At 42.2% G+C, this 16,682-nt stretch overlaps 1 protein-coding gene across 2 annotated transcripts in view; it reads left to right on the top strand.

Moving 5' to 3' along the window:
- The window catches only part of LOC111858638 (uncharacterized), an 81,991-nt gene that overhangs the window by 8,258 nt on the left and 57,051 nt on the right, over positions 1–16,682 (top strand). Inside the window, exons 2-3 of one of the 2 annotated variants that reach the window (XR_011989572.1) lie at positions 2,496–2,657; positions 2,864–5,224. Coding sequence is in view for 1 of the 2 variants with exons in the window: in XM_072709943.1 (XP_072566044.1) it covers positions 2,651–2,657; positions 2,864–4,824 (1,968 nt within the window). In the remaining variant the exon portion in view is untranslated. Of the gene's footprint in view, positions 1–2,495; positions 2,658–2,863; positions 5,888–16,682 lie in introns of those variants that run through there. The other variant, XM_072709943.1, reaches the window with a different exon arrangement.

Genomic DNA, 16,682 nt, shown 5'->3' on the forward strand with positions numbered 1-16,682 from the left:
AGAGAGAGAGAGAGATAGAGAGATATAGAAGCTATGCAGGCAAACCTATTTGTATGGCATGAGCACAAATGATAGCAAATGAACTGCAACACTCCTCACAATTGGTGTGGTAAATCTCCAGCCTATTCACTTCCCTTAGAGCAAAAATTAGACACTTGAAGTTTGACCAGATAAAGGATCATCATGCAACTTTCCTTTCCCAATAGTGAACGTCACTGGTGAGTCTTTCTCATTACTGCAAGGTTGTTTGGACTGTATGTTAAGGGCCTTAAGTAATGTGAGCTGAAATGCCTTATTACTAATGCCACTCATATCTCTGTCTCCACTTCTGCTTAGTGCTGCTCCTGTTATCCATCCATTTTCCAACCCGCTTATCCTACTGGGTTGCAGGGGGTCTGGAGCCTATCCCGGAAGCAATGGGCACTAGGCAGGAAACAACCCTGGACAGGGGGCCAGCCCATCGCAGGGCACACTCACACACCAGTCACTCACACATGCACACCTATGGGCAATTTAGGAACTCCAATTAGCCTCAGCATGTCTTTGGACTGTGGGGGGAAACCGGAGTACCTGGAGAAAATCCCACGACGACACAGGGACATGCAAACTCCACACACATGTGACCCAGGCGGAGACTCGAACCCAGGTCCAGTGCTAACCACTGCACCACCATGCTGCCCCTAATGCATGCTTGTGATTTAATTTAGGTACATTTGTACTAGGATTCACTGAGCCAGCACTTGGCAGGTTGGTGTTTATTGTGCCCCACCTGGCATTCTGTGCCAGAGACACCATTGCTGATCAATTGTACAGTATGCCTGAAATATTAATGCGGTGCGTATTGTGATGCAGCAGAACGAAGAAGCTCACTGCAGAGTTCAGCTGGCAGCAGCTCACTGCAGAGTTCAGTTTTCAGTCAGTCTTCCAGGTTTTATTTCATTGCGTGATCTTCTGCACCTTAACTGCGGATTCTCCACGGCCATCCGGACTTCATCACGTGAAGCTTCACTCAAATCTAAGGGGCTGGACTCACTTTGCCCAGTATCCTAGCTGATGAGGTCATTGTGGGACCTATGCAGGGTGTGGAGAGTCCGGAGCCCGTCTGAGAAGGATTGGGATGGATATTACTAGGGGTGTAGGTTTCATACTAACATTGGGGGAGATGGTGTATCAGGGTCAGACCTACTGAAAAGATCAGGTTTACTTGGGGGCTGACTTTTTTTTGAAAGACTGGCATCGGGGCTAAAATACTCGAGGCTATAGCCCCGACTGATCAGACCTAAGCACGTCCCTGGTCAGGGGTGTGACGTCATGTCGCATTATAGGCAGAGGCGGACTTTACCATTAGGGAAGGTAGGCGACCGCCTGGGGCCCCCGGGTTGACAGTGTAACTGTCCGTTAGCAGCTTCTGGAAATAGCGAAAGCAGCTGGAAGCATTTGTCAAGAGAAGCAAACATGGCCTTTTATTCTAAAATACCATTATATGATACAACGTGCTGTTCCAGATAAACAGTGTGAGCAAGATCCTTCAGAGCCCTAAAGTTTCAACTAAAACACTGACAAAAGAAACTAAGAGAGTGACAGAAATCCTGCAGGCATATCGAGATCATGGCCTCACCTGCGCTACAACAGCTGCCAGAGAGATAGCAGGAAAGCTGGAGGTGGAGATAAGCTGGCCAGAGGTACATCAGAGAAGAACAGCAAGACAGTTTATGTATGAAGGAAGAGAGCAAACAGAGTCAGCTCCAGAGGAGCATTTTAAAAGGGAGTTCCTCCTGCCCCTTGTAGATGCAGCCCTTGTAACAATAGATGGGAGGTTCTCACTTATGGAAAGCTTCTGTGAGCTGCATGGATTTCTCTGCTCCCTTGACAAGACGAAAAGCACTGAGCAGGAAGGGAAACTGCATGAGTGCTGCCAGAGATTGGAGCAAAGAATGAATGATGTAGATGCAGAGGATCTGAAGCTGGAAGTGCAGGCTACCGTTAGTTCTTTCCTCACTCATATCTCATCGCCGTTTGAGATGTCTGATTACATGTATAAGGAGAATATTCTTGACATGTACCCTGATTTGAGCAAAGCGCTAAGACTGTTTCTCACTCCCCCTGTGACTGTGGCTTCTGGTGAGAGATGTTTGTCATCCCTGAAGCTCATTAAAACATACTTCAGGTCATCCATGTCACAGGAAGGGCTGTCTGTACTTGCTGCTCTTTCCATTGAACATGAAGTCAGGAGGTCGTTGGATATAGAGACTGATAACAGGATTTGCAGAAGCCAAAACTCATAAGATCACATTTTAGTCAGTTTCAGCCTGGGATCCCCTTCATGTACCCTATGCAAATAAGTCAAGTTGATAAGTGAGAGAAAATGAAAAAAAAACCTCTATAAAAGAGACAGACAGTAAAAGACAGGGCAGGCTAACAGTGTATTATATAGAAGATTGTATTTATTTCATTGTGTTTCCTTTCACAATCTGTATCATTCTCCTCTCTTTTAGGATACAACTTTCAGCCAAGAATTAGCATAACACAGCAGCAGGCAGGTCCACTCATATAAGCTGTGGGTGATAGAAACTTGAAACATACTGAATAACGTGAAACTTCATTAACCAAACAGCTGATCGACACGCCACAGGAGGCAGGAATTTATACGATGGAAGGTATTTCGCATGACAGGCTCAAGCAAACCTTACAGCAATCAAAGCCTTCATTATATACATGATGACATTTAAGTGTTTTCATATTATATATATTATATGTATGTTTTTTGTGCTCCATAAAATCACAATAAAAATACATTCATTCATCAAAAGTACTTCAGTTAAAACATCTTTGTTGAAATCTAACAATTTCCGTTTTCTTACAGGGATGAAGACAATGGGAGACTTAGTGAAAGCTACCAAATCAATTTCCAAGGCTGAGGATTACAGAGATGACATCAAGCTGATAATGCAGCCATATGCTAACTGGGAGAAGTACTTGGTACCTGCCCCAGTCTCCATAGCCATTCTGGGAGAGCTGGTCTGTATCTCCTCTAATGTAGATTTCTCCATCAACAAAAACCCTCCAAAAGATGGCTTTCAGTACATCAAGTACCCAGACTCATTCCGAGCCTGTCTTATGCAAGTGGCTAATTCTGGATGGGCGGCATTCAATACGGCTCACACGAACATGGACCAGATCCGTCTCCACACTGCCAACGTGCCAGGTTACATCAAGACTTCAGTTCAGATATTACTACAGGATAATGATGAGCTGGTCCAAACCCTCCTCCCTGACCAACTGGAGAACATAGCTACTATATCAGACCAATGTGTACAACTGGCTGATCAAACAGAGAAAAAGTTCACCTTTGTTATTAATCTGATCCAAGAACTTTTAGAAGCTTGTATAAATGCAAAGAAGGTATATGGTGATGATCTGGAGAAAGTCAAGCGCAAAATTGAGAAGAACAAAATGAAGAAGGAGGATTCAGAGAGAGCCAAAGAAAGGGCTCTGGAAAGTCTTGAGGACATGAATAAGCAGGCAGCAGAGGCACAAAAGAGTTTTGATACAGCAATGGATTCACTGCCATCTGGGTGGGAAGTGATTGGCATGAACTTCGTTGAAGGACTCACAGATGATGTATTAAGTGCTCTGAACATTTTTACAAATATAGCAGCAACAGTCGTAGAAGTAAAACTAGGAGGTCCAATGATGTTTGCACAGAGCAACGCGTTTTCCAAATCAGGGCAGCTTCTGGGTCTGAGTCGAACCTTAAATAGCTTTACAGAACCAAACCAAATTAAATGGTCTGATGTATTTGACCAAAATGAGGGGAAAGCAAAGACATCATTTCTCAGTAAACAATTTGAGCACATTAACACCTCAGTGGCCAGTGAAAATGACTCTGAAGCAAAAACCAAAGCTATAAATATCTGCACAAAGGGTACGAACCTGTGCTCTGAGCTCAGCACCATCGCACCTGACGGGAAATGCGATGATGGCAAGACGAAAGAAATGATTGGAGGAATCCAAAAGCTGCTGAAGGAAACAGAGAAATTTGACTCTGAGAGCAAAGCCTTCACAAACACACCAGCTTTTACACCCGAACCCCCACAGCAAGCTAAAGAGAGTGGCATAAAACGGGCAGGTGAGATGGCGGTGGAGAATGCCCGTTTCCGCATAGAGCAGAGTCGAGTTCAGCTGGAAAAGGCGAGAGAGCTGCAAAAACAGAGTCTGGAAAACCTGGAGAAAAACCAGAAGGAGCTGACAGAGATCTTAGTCACACTGAGAAACTGTGAAGTAAAAGAGATTGACTTCAACACCACCATTAAGGTGCTGGTTGAGGGTCTAAAAGCCATGGGGAGAGTGAAAGAGCAGTGGGAGAAGATGGTACGCTTCTTTCAGATGATCTCAAGCATCATTAAGACCTGCCTTAGTAGATCTCTGGATGATTTTGTCAAACAGTCTCAGAAGGCATCTCAGAAACATCTGTCATATAACTCAAAAAAGTTCATGAAAGACCTGATCTACCAGCAGGCCTTTTATGCATCGAATGTAGCCAGTTTGGTTAACATGATCTCAGGGACCTACGTTGAGATTTCAGACAAACATCTGATGGACAGGATCAGCAGTCTGGGCAAACTCATGGCTCTCGATACCAGCAAACCAGAATTCAAAAGTGAACGTGTAAAATTAGAAAGTGCCTGTGAAGATGCTCAAAAGGCAATAAGAGATCTTGTGATGAAGAACAATGAGAAATTTGAGCAAAAGACAAAAGAGAGAATGGAGAAAATTGAAAGGGAGCTAAAGCCAATGTTACCCCCAGTATCTGAGGAAAAATGAAAGAAATCAAAGGCATAACAGAATCTGCATTTAAAGAAATGAGCCAGGAGGATGAAGATCAGTTTGCATGTAGATTCTATTAAAGCATGAATAACTCAAAAAGCTGCAGAACACATACATTTCAGTATTATAGATACACATGCATTTCAGTATTATAGATACACATGTATTTCAGCATTATAGATACACATGCATTTCAGTATTATAGATACACATGCATTTCAGTATTATAGATACACATACATGAGCACAATATACAGCCTCCACATAACAGTCATTAATGCTAGGAAAGGTAGCTATGCTCTTACAATTTATGGGACACATTATTGGTACCAGTGGCATAATTAGGTCAGATTTTGTTAAACTGCTGCTGTTTGAATTTGCTGCCTTGTGAAGTAATGTGACTCTGGGGATAAAACAAAACAGTCTGCCAAACGAAACGCATGTGTTACAAGATTTTAACATATGGAGAAAACCTCTTTCCAGTTAAAGTGGCAGGTCTGTGACACCAATCAAGTTCATCACAGCTTATCGAGATCCGCTTACAGGAGAGACCTGGAGTCAGACTGACCTCACTGTCAAAGGTCAAGGAAGAAGAAGACGACGACCCAGGGGTCTCATCCAAGATTTTTGCTGGATACATATTTGCTATAAAGTAATCATGTCTTTGCATGCTTTGAGCAAAATCATATATACATGTACTTTTATTTGCTAAAATACAATCGTTAGTAGTTACCACCATAACATTTTATTAATGAGCACTTATACATCAACCAGCCTGTAACAGGGGAAATGTATTTTAACGATGTAGATCTAGGCAGCCGGATCAGAAAGCTTGAGCCACCACAGGGCATCCATTACTGTCTCTGATAATAAAGCACTGGGAACCAGTCACACGCTCCTTTCCTGTGTTCTGATTCATTTTGAAGGTAGCTACAGTGCTGGTTACTTTAATATTAATATGCAAAGTGGCATCTTATTTGGGCAATTTCGGTATAGCAGGGAAAACAGACTTTGTTCTGAGATTATTATTAAAAGTGTAAACACAAATGGAAGAAGGTGTAAATCAAAGGCATTGTGCCCGTCGATGTGTCTAAATAACAAGGCAGGCTAATTCACCTATCTAAGGCACCTAAGGCAGGGGCTTAAATACACTGATACTGAGGACTAACAAAGGCAGGGGCTAAAATACACTGATACTGAGGACTAACAAAGGCAGGGGCTTAAATACACTTACACTGAGGACTAACAAAGGCAGGGGCTTAAATACACTTACACTGAGGACTAACAAAGGCAGGGGCTTAAATACACTGATACTGAGGACTAAGAAAGGCAGGGGCTTAAATACACTGATACTGGGGACTAAGAAAGGCAGTCGCTTAAATACACTGACACTGAGGACTAACAAAGGCAGGGGCTTAAATACACTGACACTGAGGACTAACAAAGGCAGGGGCTTAAATACACTGACACTGAGGACTAAGAAAGGCAGCGGCTTAAATACACTTATACTGAGGACTAACAAAAGCAGTCGCTTAAATACACTGACACTGAGGACTAACAAAGGGCAGGTGTGAATAATCCACAACAACCAATAAAAGAACAAAGCAGGGAAACAGGCAACAGGTGGAATGAACTACAATAAATGAGCACTGGACAAGAGAACTAACCATGGAATAGAGAAAACACACTGGGGTTAAAAAGCAAGGAATGGTCAGAGAACGAGGTCAGGCAGGCGCTGAACCTGACAGTAGCTGAATTTGCTTAGATACCACAGACAGACTGTCTGCCTTGCTCCAATCATGCACACACTCCGATGAGGTCTCAAATGAGTTAGCGTATTACATGTGTTTTCAGCAACACATTCAAGTTCAGTACAAGAGAGCCGACAGACCTGTCTTGGTTATGTCGGCTTCTCCAAACTTTGTGTAATTTATTCAGGTCAGGTCAGGTCAAGGTGGTGAAACTCCTCAGGATCCTGGCTGGTGACCCCCTCAGGCAGACACAGTCCAGTCCCACACAAATCCGGAAATGACCATCCATCTGCCTCAGCAATGATGATTCTGCAAGCCGGATCACCCTCAGGGAAACGCACCACATGGCTGTAGCTCCATAACTGACGCTCCCTCACAATGCAGGTAATGTGCTTCATTCGGGACTCCTCTAGCAACCGCTCAATTGACAGAAAGTCAAACCAGCGGTACCCAAGGATTCTCTGAAGAGACACAATACCAAAGGACAGTCTGCTGTGTTGGACTCTCACTGTCTGTGTCTCACTGTCCGCATGTGTCACTTTGGACTCTCACTGTCTCCATGTGTCCTGCTGGACTCTCACTGTCCGTGTCTCACTGCCTGCATGTGTCCTGCTGGACTCTCACTGTCTGTGTGTCGCACCGTGGTCCAATGGGAACGTTACGTCATACATCACACCACTGTATACCTGTATAGAGTTAACGGCTGTGATATAGATGTACGATACTGTTTTAAAGCCTTATTGATTACATTTCCCCAGATGTTATACGTTATAAAACAATGGGGTATGTTGGGGCTTTATGTATCATGTTTGTCACGGTTATTTACCTTGTTGTACATGAATACTTTTTCTGAACTCTAACTCAAAGACCTCTTTGTTAAATTTTAGTAGGCTTTGCATTTTGTAAAACAAAAGCACTTTTTGCATTTTTTAAAGGAAATTCCTCTTGCTATTTGCTTCTTCTTAAAACAGACCATCTAGTAAAGAGCCAAATGAGATGCTGACGAATCCCAAAAGACAATTAAAACATAGATGTGAAACAGTACTTCCTCATACATCAGAAGGTTTACATTCATTATCCCCTAAAGCAAGTCATGTCAAACTGTGGGAGGGCAGGTGTTTCAGGGGACTGAGGAAGGCAGGTGTTTCAGGTGACAGGGGGAAGGCAGGTGTTTCAGGTGACAGGGGGAAGGCAGGTGTTTCAGGTGACAGGGGGAGGGCAGGCTTTTAAGGTGACTGGGGGAGGGCAGGTGTTTCAGGTGACAGGGGGAAGGCAGGTGTTTCAGGTGACAGGGGGAGGGCAGGCTTTTAAGGTGACTGGGGGTGGGCAGGTGTATCAGGTGAGTGAGGTTGGGCAGGTATTTCAGGTGACTGGGGGAGGGCAGGCTTTTAAGGTGACTGGGGGTGGGCAGGTGTATCAGGTGAGTGAGGTTGGGCAGGTATTTCAGGTGACAGGGGGAGGGCAGGCTTTTAAGGTGGCTGGGGGTGGGCAGGTGTATCAGGTGAGTGAGGTTGGGCAGGTATTTCAGGTGACTGGGGGAGGGCAGGTGTTTCCAAGGACTGGGGGGAGAGCCAATGTTTCAGGGGACTGGGGGAGGGCCGGTGTTTCAGGGGACTGGGGGAGGGCCGGTGTTTCAGGGGACTGGTGGAGGGCCAGAGTTTCAGGGGACTGGTGGAGGGCCGGCGTTTCAGGGGACTGGTGGAGGGCCGGCGTTTCAGGGGACTGGTGGAGGGCCAGAGTTTCAGGAGGCTGGTGGAGGGCCGGCGTTTCAGGGGACTGGTGGAGGGCCAGAGTTTCAGGGGACTGGGGGAGGGCCAGAGTTTCAGGGGACTGGGGGAGGGCCGGTGTTTCAGGGGACTGGGGGAGGGCCGGTGTTTCAGGGGACTGGTGGAGGGCCAGAGTTTCAGGGGACTGGTGGAGGGCCAGAGTTTCAGGAGGCTGGTGGAGGGCCGGCGTTTCAGGGGACTGGGGGAGGGCCAGAGTTTCAGGGGACTGGGGGAGGGCCAGAGTTTCAGGGGACTGGGGGAGGGCCGGTGTTTCAGGGGACTGGTGGAGGGCCAGAGTTTCAGGTAAGTTTGATACCAGTTGTTGCAACATGTATAATTTTTGCTGCGTTTTGTTTTGTGGAGAAGTTTATGATAGAAAGCACCACATTAATAGACTTGAACCCTTGGTTTGTTTACACACTGTGAGAGTAAATCAAGGTTTTTAGTGTTATGTCCCGGTCTAGGTATGGGGCATAAACAGCGATAAGGTTCGGGAACAAGGAGTCGGGAGGTAGAGGATAAGGAGGTGGGGGAATAATTATATATAACACCCAAGGCGTTGATGATGGTAACAGAAAAATGTGTATTTGGGGAAAAGGTGAGCTTCAGGAGTGACACCGGCCAAAACAATAAACAAAACCAAGTGAACTAGCTACCCGCGTACTGATGAAACTTCCCTAACCCGAAAGAAAAATAAAAGACATGCGATATGCTAACACTTTCTAACCACAAAAACAGGGACAAAAATGCTGTACACGCAAAAAAACAAATAGCAGTCACTCCCTACAACCTATACACCGATACACACACACAAATATATATATGTAGTATTTACACAGGCAACCAAATCCAATCCGTAATCATAATAAATAAACATTTTGAAAAGAAAAACAATTGCTAATTTAAGTATGTGTGTGTTTTAAGGCACAAAGATGTGTAATATATAGAATATACACTCACCTAAAGGATTATTAGGAACCATACCTGTCAAGTTTTGGATTTGAAAATAAGGGAAATTATCCGGCACCCACCGCAAGCCATCCCACCCCCCCAACCAAGCTCCAGTATCCCTTACATTTTAAGACAGGTGTACAAGAAATCTAAAATAACCACTTGTCATTTACATTTTATTTTCATTACAAATTTTCTTTTAGAAAATTCATGTGGCTCTCTGGCATTCACTAATGACTAATTATACAGATTTGTTGCAGACTTTGTATCCTTGTTGAAGTCATCACAGAAGGTGAAAGTAACGTTGTTTTTGGCACACAGCGTTGCCATTTTAACCTCTGCATTTATGACCTGGTTAATGTTGTAAATGACCTGCAGACTGCTGCAGGTGGCAGTTCTCGCGAGGCTACTGACAGTTCAGTTTGGAGAGGCAGAGGAATTTTTTTTTTGAATGATATTATAATACGGGAGATTTATGGGAAAATAGTAATACGGGAGGAGGGCGGGAAAGAGGAGTAAAATACGATAGTTTCCCGGCCAAAACGGGAGACTTGACAGCTATGTTAGGAACACCTGTTCAATTTCTCATTAATGCAATTATCTAACCAACCAATCACATGGCAGTTGCTTCAATGCATTTAGGGGTGTGGTCCTGGTCAAGACAATCTCCTGAACTCCAAACTGAATGTCAGAATGGGAAAGAAAGGTAATTTAAGCAATTTTGAGCGTGGCATGGTTGTTGGTGCCAGACGGGCCGGTCTGAGTATTTCACAATCTGCTCAGTTACTGGGATTTTCACGCACAACCATTTCTAGGGTTTACAAAGAATGGTGTGCAAAGGGAAAAACATCCAGTATGCGGCAGTCCTGTGAGCGAAAATGCCTTGTTGATGCTAGAGGTCAGAGGAGAATGGGCCGGCTGATTCAAGCTGATAGAAGAGCAACTTTGACTGAAATAACCACTCGTTACAACCGAGGTATGCAGCAAAGCATTTGTGAAGCCACAACATGCACAACCGGATGCATGCACAAGGCGGATGGGCTACAACAGCAGAAGACCCCACCGGGTTCCAGTCATCTCCACTACAAAGAGGAAAAAGAGGCTACAATTTGCACAAGCTCACCAAAATTGGACAGTTGAAGACTGGAAAAATGTTGCCTGGTCTGATGAGTCTCGATTTCTGTTGAGACATTCAAATGGTAGAGTCAGAATTTGGCGTAAACAGAATGAGAACATGGATCCATCATGCCTTGTTACCACTGTGCAGGCTGTTGGTGGTGGTGTAATGGTGTGGGGGATGTTTTCTTGGCACACTTTAGGCCCCTTAGTGCCAATTGGGCATCGTTTAAATGCCACGGCCTACCTGAGCATTGTTTCTGACCATGTCCATCCCTTTATGACCACCATGTACCCATCCTCTGATGGCTACTTCCAGCAGGATAATGCACCATGTCACAAAGCTCGAATCATTTCAAATTGGTTTCTTGAACATGACAATGAGTTCACTGTACTAAAATGGCCCCCACAGTCACCAGATCTCAACCCAATAGAGCATCTTTGGGATGTGGTGGAACGGGAGCTTCGTGCCCTGGATGTGCATCCCACAAATCTCCATCAACTGCAAGATGCTATCCTATCAATATGGGCCAACATTTCTAAAGAATGCTTTCAGCACCTTGTCGAATCAATGCCACGTAGAATTAAGGCAGTTCTGAAGGCGAAAGGGGGTCAAACACCGTATTAGTATGGTGTTCCTAATAATCCTTTAGGTGAGTGTATAATGCTAATGGAAAGTCCTATACATTGAATTTGAGAGAAAACAACTGTTTATATGTAAAGCTGTATTTGTCTCTTCAACCCCGTTATCATCTTCAACCCTGTTATGCTAGTCACACCTACATTTTCATATATTATTTTCTTAAAATGTTGAAAAAATTATTTAATGTTTGCTGATTTGTGTCTAAAATATTGAGCGCTATCATATGATCATTGATTTTGATTACAATTCTTTGTTAAACTAAATTTTTGATGAAAAATGACAAGATTGCTTTCACTTATTAGTTACATTTCAGGATTTAAGAGAGTAAAAATGTGTGATTTTGTCATTTTTCTATTAAAATTATTGAATTAGTATGGGAGACATCTGATTATTGTAAACATATTGATTTCTTTTGAAATACATTTTATGATAATATTCAGAGAGCCTCCAAAGTGTGCATAACGGGGTTGAAGAATTACAGTCACCACATCTTGAAAATATGATCAATAACAAAAGAAAACTAATGCCTGAGATGGGAAAATGCATTTTTCTGATAGTTAAATATATCCTTAATGATGGATGGGATATACATACAAATAATACATTTTGGTAAAAAATGTGAAAATATCCAAGTCCAATTTTAACCATTCTCATGGAATGACTCATTTGAAGAGCATCAGGGTACATTTTAAACAATGCGTGTGAGGAGAAGTGAGAGCCATCACAGTAATCATGCATTTTGCCATCTGTGTTCTTATTCTGAACAAAGAGGTCCTGTATGTCCTCATGTTGGAATAAAAACTTCAGTGTTTCAATGACTGATACATACTGGTATGTATCTTCTGCCAAAACCTGTTTCATCTGACCATTTTTTCTTACAGTATCTGACCTGTGACCCAGAAAAAATTCCTGTGGTTTAACAAGGGAAAATTTCTCAGTGAAGTATTTGTTCATTTTATATTTTGTGTCTACATCTTCAAATATGTTTTGAGCACTTTCAAACTCCTTCATTAATGCTTGAACAGCCTCATTGTCTTGTGGTACATCCAAGCTACTCAACAAAGAAGCAGTTGACTGTTGCAAACTGTCTACAGTTTTTCTCAAGCAACTCCTTTGTACAGTTTACACTTCTTGTAACATCTGTTAAAGTAATATTTGATGATGCATACATCTGTGCCACAGAAGAAGCAGCACATTCACCAAGATCAGCATAATTTCTTAAGTTTGATACTGCACCTGCTACATCACTGGGCATCTCCAAAACATCAGGAACTAGATCATCAGTTTCAACTGAACTGTTTGATGTCTCTCCTTGGTAAAAAGGGTGAATTCATTCTCCACCATCAGTAAACATAAACATATTCCAACCCATTTACCAGAGGGTGGCATCTAACAATTTTTTGAAAAAGAAAAAGAAATGTAAAAATTTATAAACCTTTTTTTGTATAGTTTTTCTATTCAGTTTGACTGAATTTTAACCATTCTCATGGAATGACTCATTTGAAGAGCATCAGGGTACATTTTAAACAATGCGTGTGAGGAGAAGTGAGAGCCATCACAGTAATCATGCATTTTGCCATCTGTTACATTCTGAACAAAGAGGTCCTGTATGTCCTCATGTTGGAATAAAAACTTCAGTGTTTCAATGACTGATACATACTGGTATGTATCTTCTGCCAAAACCTGTTTCATCTGACCATTTTTTCTTACAGTATCTGACCTGTGACCCAGAAAAAATTCCTGTGGTTTAAAGGGAAAATTTCTCAGTGAAGTATTTGTTCATTTTATATTTTGTGTCTACATCTTCAAATATGTTTTGAGCACTTTCAAACTCCTTCATTAATGCTTGAACAGCCTCATTGTCTTGTGGTACATCCAAGCTACTCAACAAAGAAGCAGTTGACTGTTGCAAACTGTCTACAGTTTTTCTCAAGCAACTCCTTTGTACAGTTTACACTTCTTGTAACATCTGTTAAAGTAATATTTGATGATGCATACATCTGTGCCACAGAAGAAGCAGCACATTCACCAAGATCAGCATAATTTCTTAAGTTTGATACTGCACCTGCTACATCACTGGGCATCTCCAAAACATCAGGAACTAGATCATCAGTTTCAACTGAACTGTTTGATGTCTCTCCTTGGTAAAAAGGTTGAACTGAGACAGCATCCATTGAAGATGGTGTAGAATGAGATCTATGCAGATGCTTTGAAAATGAATTCCAGTTATAATACGTCCTTGGGCAGCCATCTTGGCTACATATAATTTTCAAGTTTTGTCCGTCTGATAAGCAGTGTATTTGACGAAGATGCCAAATGAGGTTTCTCACCTCTGTGAACACAGACTCTCTACATTTTGGACAGGTGAACATTTTACTTGCATGCTTTAATCTGTGCAATCAGCTCCAGTACTTTGGTTTTCCTTTGCGTGGACAGCGGCAGGTCATAGACAAACTCAAAGAAGGTGAAGACGGAGCCAAGTGGTGCTGGATAGGACAAGTTACATACCCAGTACAGTTTGAAAAGTTTATCCACAGCACACGTCAGGCCATCATTCAGAGGAATGGTTACTTTGTCATTCTTAGCAACAATGACGTACTGCCTGGTTGCACTCTTTAGATCACCAATCATCAGCTGGGGTTGGTGTGTTGTGGATGATGCTTCAGGATCACTGCAAAGTGATGCAATACTTGTTCCAGGCTTGGAGACAGGGAAGACAACGATAGATTTTTAGAGGAGTAATCAGTGAGGTTTAGAAAAATGCTTTCCTCAGGTAAATACCGTGTGAACTTGACTGAACACATACCAGTGCAAAATCAACCAAGTGCGTAATAGCTGATTTAAGGCTGCAACGACTGGCACCAACTGGTGGGAGCAGGTGTGTTAACACCACAAGGGCAGTGTAACAACCCTCATCTAACAAAGAAAAGCAAGATGTAAAATTATTCAAAATACAGAAATGTGTTATTCAATCAATTATGAGATGTACAACAAAAATGACTGTCTCTTTTGTGAATGGCTGAAATCAGAAATGCAGAGACTAAATGCACCTCATTTGGCTTATATGTGCAGCTAAGATGGTTGCCCAAGGCCACATAACTTAAATTCTCTTTACAACCATCTCCATAGACCTCATTCTCCACCATCAGTAAACATAAACATATTCCAACCCATTTACCAGAGGGTGGCATCTAACAATTTTTTGAAAAAGAAAAAGAAATGTAAAAATTTATAAACCTTTTTTTGTATAGTTTTTCTATTCAGTTTTTAACATCCACTTACTTGTCATCTAAAGACACTAAGGAGAACTATTAATTTGATCATCCTTTTTTTTCTTACTTTCTAGTAGTAAATGTGAGGGGGGAGGGGTTTGTGTTTATGGAAAAATACCTTCAGTCTTCTCTTCAAAATCCTTGAGCAGAGAGGACATTCTTGTTTCCAGGGCAGCCACTGATTTGAGTTACGGAATGATACTGGCTTCCCATTTTCGTAAAAAGAGATCCGTCTTTCCTCTTGTAAGCTTGCCAAACTCTAAGTCCAGCTTACATAGAGGAGAGGAAAAAAAGTATGAAAGTTTAAAATAAAGCACAAAATGCATGAAATGAAAAGTACATTCTGCCCACTTGGTAGTTGTATGGCTAAAATCACACCTTACAGTATCACCTAGAAAGAATGCTAAAACATTTCTGTTACCCACTTCCACATCAAGCTTACGTACACAGTGAAACATAACCGTTTACTTGGAGTGGTATTTGAATACAAGTCCATTATTCCCTCATTTTAGCTCTGATTTGGGTCCCATCAGACCCTGAGAAAAACATTTGACTTTTTAAGCTGATGTTCAACTTTCCAGCAGCCAATTTCTTATTTTATCTGTCTACTGTTCTTCTAAGATTTTGGATAACGTGAAAAGTGATGCTCATTGTAATAAAAGCCCAGTGAATAATGATCCAACTCTGAAATTATAAAACTTTCAAAATATTCACTAGGAGCTCATAAAAATACCTCCATATGTATCCACTCCAGTTACATACTTTGTATGCAAAACACAATTGAGTGGAGAAAGAGTACATAAGCCATTACCAGGGAACCAAGCAACTTACCAGACTTGGCACGTCCAAAAACCGTGGATACTCGCTCAATATTTCAGCAACAGTGGGGAGTCCTTGCTAATCCAGGCTCTGCGACTGGTGTATGTTTCCTCCATGCATGCCTGACATGATAGCTGAAAGGTTCTCAGCTGAGGGCCGCAATCTATTGATAAGGGTGACCCACTCATCTGTGCTGCTGGTATTCCCATCCTCTCGCCTGAGCATCTTGTCTTCACTGCAGTCATCTGTCACTTTTCGCTTCCTATAACGCCTCTGCCCCTGTTCGAGATTCCGTCTAAGGTTGCGCAGTTTAGTCTCTAGGAATCCACAGGACAGACTGGATCATAATAATGCTCCTGAGGAAGAAAGGACATGTCAGTGAACAACACTTCCCAGCTCTCCTCAGAGGTATATGGGTCACAGCTGAGCAATTTTAACTGAGAAAAAAAGCTCTAATAAATAATGAGATAAAGGTTAAAAGATATACAGTTATCAAGTAGGTGGGAACGAGTAATTATTATAGTACGCAGTGGAATTTACATTATTAAAATGCTAAATTTACTTACAAATCCTTCCCCCTGTCCTGCCACTTGGACACTCAGGGATGGAAAAGTGGTGATGATGCTTTTTGCTACAGTCAACTCCTCTGCATTAAGAGGGTAACTGGAAAACAAAGGTACCCTTTCTTACTTTTGTGCACTTCAACATTTTTAAAGGGAAACATTCATTGCAAAATTGTAAAGTGCAGTGAGGTGCTATACTTACTAACCACACTTCTCCACCAAATCCCCTATGCAAGTCTTCACAAGAAGCTTCCTCGATGGGACTGACAGGGTACCCGTAGTCTCATACTCCTTAAGAATCTGTGGGGTTTTCCTCTTAAGCAGTGACTTTAGGGGTTGACTTTGTTCTTCTGTGGTAGTGGTAGACTGTGTAAAGGCAACACCAGACACTTTACCTCTCTGCAGTAATCTTCAAAGTCATGACAGCCAATTTCCACAGAGCACAGAAGCATGAGTTTACTCAAAAAGCTGCAGCAGAAGGTGGATTCTTAATCACCGTGATAATGATTCAATGACTAAAAGAAATTCTGAATAATATTTAAATTGATTTCATTCTATAGTTGCTACTTGGTGAATAAATCTGATCCTGACTAATAGTTAATAACTGTTAAAACACATTTTATGACTTAGGAAACTGGAGAAATGCAAAGTGTACCTGATTTTGACTAGTCTCCCCAAGAGAGGTTTCCATCTGTGGCCCTCTGGCTGACAGGAAGATATGGAATCTATCAAAGTCCTTAACGTCTACCTCACTGTCAACATCAATATATTCCATGAAATCTGTGTTATACTTTAGCAACCTATCAAGCACACAGCCCACGTGATGAGCTTGGCTTTGACCTATGATATCTTTGGCACTGCTGACATCAAGATTTTTTTTACAAATCTCTTTCTTATCTTTAAAAGTGGTTACAAGGACTTTGACAGATTCTAAGTTGTCATATGTGTGCTGAAAAAAAAGAAACACATGGCTA

This window comes from Paramormyrops kingsleyae, chromosome 3 (assembly GCF_048594095.1).
Source record: "Paramormyrops kingsleyae isolate MSU_618 chromosome 3, PKINGS_0.4, whole genome shotgun sequence".
In the NCBI taxonomy this organism is placed as follows: domain Eukaryota; kingdom Metazoa; phylum Chordata; class Actinopteri; order Osteoglossiformes; family Mormyridae; genus Paramormyrops; species Paramormyrops kingsleyae.